The 11261-nt window shown below is 55.9% G+C and overlaps 1 protein-coding gene across 4 annotated transcripts in view; it reads left to right on the forward strand.

Annotated features, from left to right (window-relative positions):
• The first annotated feature begins 5949 nt into the window (after nt 1-5949).
• The window catches only part of Theg (theg spermatid protein), an 8013-nt gene continuing 2701 nt past the window's right edge, over nt 5950-11261 (forward strand). The window contains exons 1-7 of one of the 4 annotated variants that reach the window (XM_005406042.1): nt 5950-6262; nt 6807-6920; nt 7149-7220; nt 7819-7880; nt 8621-8690; nt 8876-9050; nt 10205-10364. In XM_005406042.1, coding sequence (XP_005406099.1) covers nt 6003-6262; nt 6807-6920; nt 7149-7220; nt 7819-7880; nt 8621-8690; nt 8876-9050; nt 10205-10364 — 913 coding nt within the window. In that variant the 5' untranslated portion in view covers nt 5950-6002. The remainder of the gene's footprint in view (nt 6263-6806; nt 6921-7148; nt 7221-7818; nt 7881-8620; nt 8691-8875; nt 9051-10204; nt 10365-11261) is intronic. The other 3 variants (XM_005406043.1, XM_005406044.1, XM_005406045.1) reach the window with 3 other exon arrangements.

An 11261-nucleotide genomic window follows, 5' to 3' on the forward strand; every position in this document is an offset into this window, starting at 1 on the left:
AAAACAAAAACAAATAAAAATTGTAAAAAGAAAAAAAAAAGAGTAAGAAAAGTTGCTGAGCGTGTGGGCGCACTCATGTAGTCCCAGCACTTAGGAGGCTGAGGCAGGAGGATTGTTGCGAGCTGGAGACCAGCCTGGGCTACAAAGTGAGTTCAAGGCCAGCCTGAACGGCATAGCGAGACCCTGTCTCAAAAGGACAAAAAAATTTAAAAATAAAAAAATTGTAAAAAAAAGAAAAATTTACTGGGCGAGAGCTCTTAAGAGACAGGAGGAGACCTGAAAGTTGGTTGTCACAGAGACCATTTCTCTAAGAATGTTTTATAGGACAAAAATCACTGGGTGAGTACAATGTAGTTGAAACTATGACCAGCCAATGAGATTACACCGGTAGCCGCTTGCAAGAAGACTTGAGTTCAATTCCCCATACCAACAAAACAAAACAAACCAACAAAAACAAAAACATGTCCATCCCCTTAGCTAGTATCGATCCAATAGGGAAGCAGGTCCTGTAGGGAGGGAAGGGTACACGGAAAGAACAAAGGCGTTCTGGGAAGGGATGGGTCCAGATGCTCTGGTCACCCACCTGGGTGACTGATGTCTGTCTGGGCCAGTTACAGTCTAATCTCAAGTCACTGCTTATCCCTGGGGAGCTGCGCATCTTTATCTTGAGGCCTGGCTTTGGACAGATGCGCCTCCAGCCACAACTGTAAAGTGTTCTCCTCTTCTGCGCCGACTCCGTCCCTCGAGGGCCTAGGCCTGTCTGGCTGCCTAAAATATCTCTACCCAGTTCAGCTGCCTGCACGATCCACAGCTCCGGCAGTCGCAGCTGCCGCGTCCACCTGCTTGTCCGCAAAGTCAGCAACACCATAGCCTGTGACCCCGCGGGGGGCAAGAAGCCCCTCTCTCCACCACTCCGGGAGCTCCAGCCCAGCTCCCACGCAGCCACTGTCCCTGCGCTGCCGTTTTCCTCCTCGACCTTCGCGGCAGAGGCGCGCTGTGAGCCTGGCACCCGCCCCGGCCAGGGCGCCCTGCTTTCCTGGGTCCGCGTGTGTCTGAGCCGTGTGCGTCTGCAGCGCACCAGCACGCCCGCCTTGCAGCAGCTTTGCCGGGGCCCTGACCCGGCTCCGGCCGCGGGAGCCCTGAGCCTCCGCCTCGCTCAGCACCGCCGCGGAGCGGAGCGCTCGGCTTCGGGACACGCGGGGCAGGAGGGGGGCTGCTCTCGCGGCAGAAGGTGGGGTGGCCGCTGGGGAGCTCACTGTCTCCTCGGGGCTCCTTGCTCGGTTTTAATTTTTTTTTTCCTTATTGATTTATCAGTTATTTATCTATTCGGTGACTAACCAACAATGTATTAGGTTTGTTTTTCATTTTACTAAAGTGCCTCGCTCATTGTGATACAGGAAAATAGAGACTCCCAACCTGAACGATGCCTGGGACGAGTTCGCGTTCTCTAAAAGCGAAGAACGAATTTTAGGAACAAAAACAACGAATTTTAGGAACAACCGCGATTAAGAGCAGAGTATCTTTATTGAGGGAAAGAAAGCTTCTGTCTGTTTTTTTTTTTTTTTTTTTTTTTTTTTTTTTCTCCGGAACCAAACTCACGACCTTGCGCTTGCCAGGCAGGCGCTTTTGCCGCTGAGCTAAACCCCCAGCCCTGAAAGCTTCTGTCTGACAGCGGGACAGAAGGGGGCCCCAGTGGGTTGCCCAAGACTGTCTTTTCTAGGGACTTCTAGAGCAAACTCACGAGGTGAGGTGGGCCCAAGGTAGGGGAAAATGGGAAATCACAAAGTGGGCATGAGGTGGGACAAAACTGTGGTCAGCCTATAAGAACTGTTCAGGTAAAACTGATTAAATTGGGATCAAATGGGGAAGCGAGTCACATAGCAAGGGGGCATGAATACAGAACAGGGGCTTTTCCTGTAAAGGGGTTAGGTCAGTGACTCTTCAAGGTAATTGATAGTTAGACTATCAGCTGGGGGTATAGCTCAGTGGCACAACTGCCTGCCTGGCAAGCACAAAGTCCTGAGTTTGATTCCCAATCCCAGAAGAAAAAAGAAACTCAATCCCTGGTGCCCATGCCTGGGAGGTATATGGATGCATTTGTTTAGTCTTTTTTCTGAAGATCTGGCCTGCAGCAAATACATCTCCATTTGCAAGGTATCTTGTCTTCCATATTGGCTCCTTTGATGGCCTGGCCCTATCTGACTGACTATAATATTTCTATCTAACTCAGCTGCCTATAACAATTGGAAGTTTTTAATTGTTTTTGTTTTTGTTTTTTTGAGATAGGGTCTCACTATGTCGTTCAGGCTAGCCTTGCACTTGTGGCAATCCTCCTGCCTCAGCCTCTGGAGTGCTGGTTACAGATGTGCACCACCAAGCCTGCCTCTAGGTCTTACTTTTAACATGGTTGAATTTTGGACTTTAATAATGAATACTTCCATGCCTTATTACAAAAAAACTCCTTTCCTGCCCCATGCCAGAAAGATGGGCACTGGGACGTTTTTTCCGCAGGCTTTAAACTTCCATCCTGGCAGTCGGATTCTGAATCTCTCTGCAGTTGGCGTGAGCCTTAGGAGCAGGTGCGTAAGGAGAGCGAGTCCAGGACACCTGGGGACATAGTGTCTCAGGTGGGGTCACTCAGGTGGCCCTGCGCACTCCTCAGGCCCTCAGGAGCTGAGAGCCACCTGTGATCAGAGGTGTGGAGGACGAGGCGGGGCCGGCACTGCTGACTGTGCCTTGGGGTCAGTGGCCCCTGAGGGGTGGGGGCAGCCCAGCTCCAGCCCATACAAGTGTCCCGCCCACGGCTGGAGGGAGCAGCACCTGACCGTCCTCTGGAGCCTCTGGAAGGAGCCAGAGAGGCTCCTCTTATGCTTGATTGTGTCAACTTGAGATGTTAGAAACTTGACCCAGTGACTCACTGGGGGGCCAGAGCCTCACTTGGTAAGCATCCTGAGCCTGCGCAAGAGGAGGGCACGGGGATGGGGTGAGTGCTGCACCTGCCCCTGGAGAGGTAGCCTGCACACAAAAATATAAGGGAGAAAAAAAGGGGCTGGGGATTTAGCTCAGCAGCACAGTACCTGCCTGGCAGGCACGAGGTGGTGAGTTCGATTCCTGGTACAGAAAAAAAAGGGGGGGGGGCTTGATCTCTCCCTGCTTTTGCTCTTGTTACTTTTGCTGTTTTCTGCCACCTTGAACTGTTGCCCTTGTGCCATGCCACCCTGCCTTGGAGCCTGCTGATTATGGACTGAAACCTAAATAAACCTTTCCTTTCCTAATTTTAGGCCATGGGTATTTTGTCTCAGCAACCAGAGAAGAGTAACCAAGACACCCCAGAAATGTCAGATGTTGAGTTAGCGCCCTTCCTTCCTTTCTGCCTGCCTGCCTTCATCCCTTTTCCTCCCCTCTTCCCTCCCTCCCTCCTGTCTTTCTTTTTTTTTTTTTTTTTTTTTCTTTTCAAATGGAGGTCTCACTATGTTCCCCAGGTCTCAGATGCCTGGACTTAAGTGGTCCTCCTGCCTCAGCCTCCCGGAGATGGACAGAAGAACCCAACAATTCCACTTTTCTTGTGCAGGCTGAAGGAGGCGTGGCTTGGCCAGTGGCTGTCATGTCCCTCCCTGTTGCTTCCCTTGGCCCTCCCTCATCCCCACCGCAGTGGAACGGGACAGCTTGCTTCATTGTCTTCCTTGCTGTTGCTTCACTGAAGACAGGCGGGGACACCTGGCACGGTCAAGACCAGGGATCGAGGGAGCTGTAGTCATTGTTAACATTCTCATCTCCACAGCTGGCCTTCCAGAAGATTCCCTGGTTTTTAACCTCAGGTCTCGCTGGATGGTTGCTATGACAGCTGAGGCTGTCCTGAAGCCCTGCACCAATCATGGACCTGTGCTTGGACCAGTCACGGGGCTGCAGCTGTGGTATAAGCAGCCCTGCACGTACATGTCTCGGGTTAGCCTAGGAGGGCTCCCTTCAGGGCGCTGACTCCTTACGCCGCAGTCCAAACATAAAGACTTGCTTTGGTGGCCCTGTAAACTGGCTTGTGATTTATTTTGCAGGTGGAGTGAGCTCCAGAAGTCCTGTAAATCTGCCTGGCATTCTTATCCTGAGCAGGGTGGACAGAGCAGTTGGTTCGGAGGAAGCAGCAATAAACCCTAAGGGCTCTTAACCCTGAAGAGCTCCAGAGGCCAGTGGCCAGCCATGAGCAGTAGTGCTGACCTACGGTGTCCAGCATAAGTTGGCACCAGATGGTGGCAACTGGCAGCAGCAGAGACCAGCACCAGTTGTGTCAACTGTTGGCATCCAGCATTATCCGGTGACCTCAGGACTCCCAGCAGCACTGCACTTTGCTGGTTTGTGATTTCCATCTGAACTGAGCATAAGAACCCGAGCCTCGGGGACTGGGGATTTAGCTCAGCGGCACAGCGCCTGCCTGGCAAGCGCGAGGTCATGAGTTTGATTCCCGGTACTGGAAAAAAAATCAAAAACCAAAAAACAAAACAAAAAAAGAACCTGATCCTGCCTGGCAGCTTCTGGAGTAGCTGGGCCGGCAAGCACTCCCCTGCACCTGGAGGGAGTGCTCTTTGCGGTGATCTTATTTTGCAGATGCAGGACAGCCTCTGTGGAAGTTATTTTTCATGAGAAGTTAGGGCTGGACGTGATCAAATCAGTTAGAGTGCCCTGGGCTCTGAGGACCTGAGACACAGCTAAAATGACTCAGTACAAAGAGATTTGTTTATTCAAGTCACAGGAAGCCCAGACAGAGAGCAACCTCCAGGTTTTCTAAGTGCAGAGGCTCAACAGTGGCACCACACACCCATCTTTCGGGGCACCAGTCCTCCACTTAGTAGGCCTCAGTCACAGGATGGCTGCCTGAGCTCCAGATATCACAGACAGGTCCAACAGTAACCAGGAAAAAGAGACATGGTGTTCTTCCTTGTGTTTGCTTTGGAAAGAAAAGAAGTCATGCCCAGAATCCCCTTGAAGGTCTCCTCAGGCCTCACTCCTAAAGCAACCCCTTAGGGTGGTTGTGCCTTTTGAGCTAAGACTTCTAGGATGAACTCTGAACCCTAACGTGGGGCCTGTTAGTAAGCTTGTGGACTGAGGCTGGTCCTTGCTGCCACTCCACGCCTGCAACAGCTGGCCTTGGAATGTTATAGAGAGCCTTTCCTGTCCTCAGCACGGCCCAGGAAGTTTGTATTTGTAATCCCATGAAAAATCACTTGAATTCTAGCGAGTCAATTCCAGTCTACCACTTCCAGTGCAACCCATGGCGAGAATAAAGACACTAAGCCGTATTTGTAGTTATGGGGAGCCAAGGGGTCCTGAGTCCAGCCATGATGATGACTGTCGGAACCAAGGCCTCGAGCCAGGGCCGAACCTGGGTTTTATTCACTCGTGAAGAAGGGAGTGGCTTGAGGTTGAGTGACTGTGAGAATGGTGGGAAGTAGGTGAGTGGGGCGAGGGAGGAGGCCTGAAATCCCCTCTGCCAAATGCAGAGAGAAGGATATGCAGAAAGACTGATCTGCACAACACCACTGAGATAGTACCTAACGTTTTGGGGTTGGTGCTTCAGCTCTGATGTGTAATGTTTGAGGCCCCAGGAAGTCATAGCCTCTACCCCAAGGCTAGATCCCAGCCGACAGCGTGGAGCCCTGGCTCACACATCCCGCCTCGTCCCAGCTCACTCGTGGGAACAGCAGCGGTCGGGGAAACATGCCTGCCTTCTCCAAAGATTACCATCAGCACCAGCTAGACCCATGTGCGTTGCTTAAGGCCGATTGAAGGGACAAGGAAAAGTCCTAGCCAGCTCTGCACACGTCAGTACATGGAAATAGGGTCAGGCTCAGCCAAAATGGAGGTAATTGCTCCTCTTTCAAGGAGTTGCTAGGTGGTCCTGCACGGAATGCTGCCGTGCAGCGTGTGGGCGGGGCATTCTCCTGTCGCCCCGGGTGACCACAGACACTGGGTGTGGAGGGAGCGAGGCCCGTCAGGAGGGGACCCGGCACATGGGGGAGCGCAGGCAAAGTTTGCGTGGCACCCACTTTGTCCCTGAGGCTGGGAGTCAACCAGAAGGGGCGCCAGAGAATGGCGAGGAGGGCAGTGCATACCAGAGCCTGCGGCTCCGGGAGCCGGGCAAGGCGACACCGGGTCCAGGGGTCCCGGAAGCAGAGCTTCCCTTGGAGGAGGTGGCTGGGGAGCGGCACCTGAAGGTCATGGCTCTGGAGGACGCTCTGGACCAGGACGTGGAGACGAACATTACCATGAGGTGTGTGACAGGGCCAAGTCCAGTATAGATGGGCAAAGTACTGGGTGGCCACAGCATAAGGAAGAAGAGGTTTATAGAGGTTTCACCCCCAGCTAGCTGGCTTCAAGGCTGAGTGGAGCATGGCTCAGGGGTCTGGGGGAGAGCTGCTCTCCGCAAGATGGACAGGAAGCAGAGGGAGAAAGGAGGAGTGGGGAGGACGATGACCCTTCCAGGTCACGCCTCCAGTGACCCCCTCTCCCACCAGACCCCACCTCCTAACAGCGAGCCGGCTACAATCGCCACCATCCAGTCACCTTTACAAGGCCCCACCTACAAGTGCGGGAGGCCCTGGGACTATCCAGAGACCATCACAGTTCTCCTCTGGGTCTGGTATACAGAAGGTGCTCCATAAATACTTGTAAGCTGGCAGGTTTTACTGCATTTGGTTATCACTGCTCTCCAGGAGGGAGAGCCAGCCATGTTCTCTTTCCTGGAGGAAGGTGTGAGGGCTTAGGCAGCTGGTGACCTGGCCGCTGCCACCGTCTCCCCCCCCTGCCCCCTGCAGCCGGCTATCCATCACCGAGCGGTACCCCGACACGTCCATAGCCAGGGGCAGGAGGCGGCGGCGACTGCAGGAGCTGGCAAAGCCCAAGACTGACTGGCAAGTGGTCAGGGACAGGTGAGCAGATGCCCTGTGTCCCTCCCTGTTCCCCTGTCCCTGCTCAAACTGTCACCCCCTACGTCACCTTGGGGCGGGGCACCAGGGGGTTGCAGGGGAGGCAGGAGGCCAGGACCCAGCGGGTGGGGACTGTAGGAGCCCTTGGGTGGCGTCCGAAGGACAGTGAGGCGCCTGCCCGGGAACAGGGGCACCCCGAGCCACAGGCCCGCTGGGGCCGTCTCCTCGCAGGCCGGGGTGCTGCTGTGAGGGCTTCGTCTGGATCTCCCCGCGCAAGAACAACTTGCACTTCTGCCTCTATTGGTGAGTTGGGCGTCAGGGGCCTCGGCAGCTCCAGGGGTGCCTTGGGATCAGGGCAGGAAGGGGAGGGCTCCTGAAGGGGCTCCCTAGCCCCAGGGGCCAGCCTGGCCTCACCTATTGTCGCGGTGCTCCCAGCTCGCAGTGTTGACGGTCTGGCCCCTTCCTTGTTTTTGTAGTATTCAGGATGGAACCCAAGGCCTTCACACTGGCCCCAGCCCTTTTTAGTTTTTATTTTGAGACAGTGTTTCCCTAAGTGTATAAGTTGCCCAGGTCAGGCTTTAGGAAATGGAGATCCTCCTGCCTCAGCCTCCTGGAGTGCTGGGATGACAGGAATGTGCCACCGCACTCACTCCCTAGCCTGGTCCCTCTTAGCTGTGCCTGTTCTTTCCAGCAGTCTCCTCCAAACATCCGCCCTGCTCCAGGCAACCCACGTTTCCCAGTGACACTGACGTCCCTCCCCAGCCTGGTCCAGCTCCCCCACGCTCTCTCTGGTCCTCCCTGTGTCTTCCCTGCTGTCTTTGTCCCAGCCTGGCTTCCCTCCAAGCGGAGGGTGAGGTCCGGCCTCTGCGTCCCCTGCTCTGAACTGCTGGCTGTGTTCCAGGCCTTCGGTATACTGGACAGAACGCTTTCTGGAGGACACCACCCTGGCTGTCACGGTGCCTGGTAGGTGAGGAGTTCCCAGGGTGGCCTCTGCCTGGCCCGGGGCCCGGTCACACCATCCGTTGGCCATTGCCCTCCTGGGGCTGGGGACACGGAAGGGACCACTGCTTCCCTCCTCCAAAGGGCCGGGTTCCCAACGGAGCTCCGGGTCTCCGAGCAGCTGGAGCCCTTGAGACGGGCATGGGCGTAGGGTGCAGGCTGAGTGTTGGGGTCAAGGCCACAGGGTGAGTGAGGCTGAGATCATAACGACTGATCACCCAGTTGCGGGCACTTTGGTTGTTTAGGGTATTCCATGGCACGCGTGTCCTCGCATGGCTTGTCAGGTGGGCGTCTCTGCGGTTTCCAGAGCGCTTCTCTCGCCCCCAGCAGCCTGCAGCGCCTGTGCTGCTAGTCTTTCTCTGCCGTGACCCGGCTGTCCGAACCTGGCCCTCCCTGCGGGCCCCTCTTTCCCCTGGCCTCCAGGCCCCGCCTTTAGGGATTTCTCCTCTCTACCTCTTGCAAGGTCCATGCTGACCCTGTCCCCCTGAGTCCTAACCTGAACCTGAACTCTAACCTTCCGGGAGCCCTGGGCCACTCTCCCCAGATGGGGAGGCAGAGGTCACCTCCCCCACGGCGTCTGGGCCCAGCTGTGTTGCTTGGGTCAGACTGAGCTCCTGCCCTGGCCAAAGCCGGAGCCATGCGGTACCGGAAGCCGGGGAGGGGTGGTGTCTCTTGTGACGCGGCCCACTCCTCCCTCTGCGCAGCCGTGTCCCGCCGTGTGGAGGAGCTGGCACGGCCCAGGAGGTTCTACCTGGAGTATTTCAACAGCTGCAGGTGAGGACGAGAACCAGGGCTCCGGCAGCAGAGAAACTTCCCCGCCCTCCCTGCCAGGTCTGCGGGCGGGTGGGGAGCAGGCCTGCGTGTCCCGGGATCCTCTTTGGATGCAGTTCCCAAGCCCCTCGTTCTTGGGTTCCCATTGTCCCAGAAACAGGTGCCAAGCGGGACCCTCACATGCACAGGGCCCCCAGGCTCCCTCGCCCCTGGCCGGGCTGGGTCTCACCTACGGCCACCCCTAGGGCCTCTCCCATCTGGTCTGTCCCTCGGGCCAGCCTGGATTACCGTGCGTCGGGTCGGCTGAGGGAGCTGGCCACCCCGAAGGTCCGCAACAACATCTGGAGCATCAACATGTCGGAGGTAGGTGAAGCTCACCATGCACGAGGGGACGGCTGCTCCTGGGGTCAGGCCAGGGACAAGAGGCCACAGGCTCGGCAGGAGACTGCTTTCCTCTCTCTTGGGCCTCAGGCCTGTGTGGCCGCCATTGTTGGCCCAGACATCTGGACTCTCCCTGGGCTGTGGCTCAGGGCCAGAGCACCGGCACCAGCCGGGCGTGGTGGTGCACCCCTGTCATCTGAGCACTTGGGAGGCTGAGGCAGGAGGATCACTGCGAGTTTGAGGCCAGCCTGAACTATATAGTGAGACCCTGTCTCAAAACCAAACAAAAACAAAACAAATCAGAGCACTGGCACCATTGCTGGGTCCCTCCTCCTCCGTGCCAGGAGATGGGGTCACAAGCTGGCTTCTTTCTCCTCCTCCTCCTTCCCTTCCTCCTTCTCCCCCTGTTCTCCTCCTCCTCTCTCTCCCTTTCCCCTCCTTTCTCCTCCTCTTCTTCTTCTTTGACAGGGACTCTCTATGTAGTTCAGGCTAGCTCTGAACTCACTATGTAGCCCAGGCTTGCCTTGAATTCTTAGTGACAGCTTCCTGACTCGGTCTCCTGAGTGCTAGGATGATACCCAGCACCCGTGCTATAGGAGAGAAGCCTTCCACAGTCAAATCCCCTCTGCCGTCCACAGAGAAATGTAAATGAAACAACAGTGTACCACTCCTTTTAACAATAACAAGAAAGAAAGAGCCGGGCATGGTGATGCACGCCTGTAATCCCAGCACTCGGGAGGCTGAGGCAGGAGGATCATTATGAGTTCGAGGCCAGCCTGGGCTACAGAGTGAGCTCAAGGCCAGCCTGAACTGCATAGCGAGACCCTGTCTCAAAAAGACAAAAAAAAGCCGGCTGTGGTGGCACACGAGGGCCTCTTTCCTCCCACCTTCTTGCCAAGGCTCAATCACGTCCAGCTTTATAAATTTTTGCAGAATTTGTAGGCATGCAGTGAGTGATACATCATTGTCTTGTTACTGGCTTGCAGGGACTCTATATACGATAGCTACGGATCCTTGCAAACTGCCTTCTTTCTCTTGGTCTCTTATCATTTTGTGCTGTTCTTGGGGTCTTTCTGTCCCAGGGCCTGTGAGGACTTGTGCGTTGCTTCACTCCCTCCCCTACGTTCCTGTTTCAGGTGTCCCAGGTGTCTAGGGCCGCCCAGACAGCTGTCCCCAGCTCACGGATCCTTCAGCTGGCCAAGCCCAGGGCCCCGGCCACCGTGTCGGCAGAGTGGGACCCCATGCCCAAACCCAAGCCCTATGCGTCCGACTACGGCCGCCTCGTCCAGCTGGCCAGTGAGTAGACACGTGGGCCGTGCTCCCGCGGTGTCCCTGTGGACGGGGGTGGGGGCTCAGGTGCCTCGGGTTTGAGACCTGCTCCTGGCGGCCGTTCGTTCTCTCCCTGCCCCTCTCCCTAAACTGCGGGCTGCTGTCAAAGGGTGCAAACAGATTGCCCCAGCTCTCCCAGGCCAGGGGGACCCCAGGAGGGAAAGCAGGGACAGAGGTGTGAACACGAGCACAGCGCCTGGCAGAGGGTCTTCTGGCAGGGACAGAGGAGGAAGCCAGGCAGGGGGCAGGAGCCACGGGTCAGGTGAGGGGCGTGGATGCTTACTGGGCCCGCCCCATGCTTGAGACAGTGAAGGTGCCTTCCTGGTTACAGAACGGTGCTGTGACCTGTGCAGGAGGGTTCGATATACAGAAAGGAAGAAAGAAAATAGCAGGAACAGCCGACTAGCAATTAGGAGGCCGAGGCAGGAGGATCACTGCAACTTTGAAGCCAGCCTGGGCTACATGGTAGTTGGCTGGTGGCAGACAGGGCTTGGTGACTTCAGTGGGGTCCCCTATTGACCCTACTTCTGGGATGGGGAGCCTTTTCTCCACAGCCCCCACAGCACATTTTTGTCTGTTCATCATTGTGTACCAAGTCCGAGAGGTCACAGTCTTGAAAAGCCACCATGTGTCCCCTGCTCTTGACGCAACTGCCACTGTGGTGATGGACTGTCGGGGTTTGCTCTTCCCTATTGCCGTCCCTCCTCCCACCTGCTGGCTTCAGCTTATGATTTTTAAAAATACTGATCTATAGCTGGGCTGTAATCCCAGCACTCGGGAGGCTGAAGCAGGAAGATCATTGCCAGTTTGAGGCCAGCCTGGGCTACAAAGTGAGCTCAAGGCCAGCCTGAACTGCATAGCGAG

Source organism: Chinchilla lanigera, unplaced genomic scaffold (assembly GCF_000276665.1).
Source record: "Chinchilla lanigera isolate Chin_1 unplaced genomic scaffold, ChiLan1.0 scaffold00094, whole genome shotgun sequence".
Taxonomy (NCBI): Eukaryota; Metazoa; Chordata; class Mammalia; order Rodentia; family Chinchillidae; genus Chinchilla; species Chinchilla lanigera.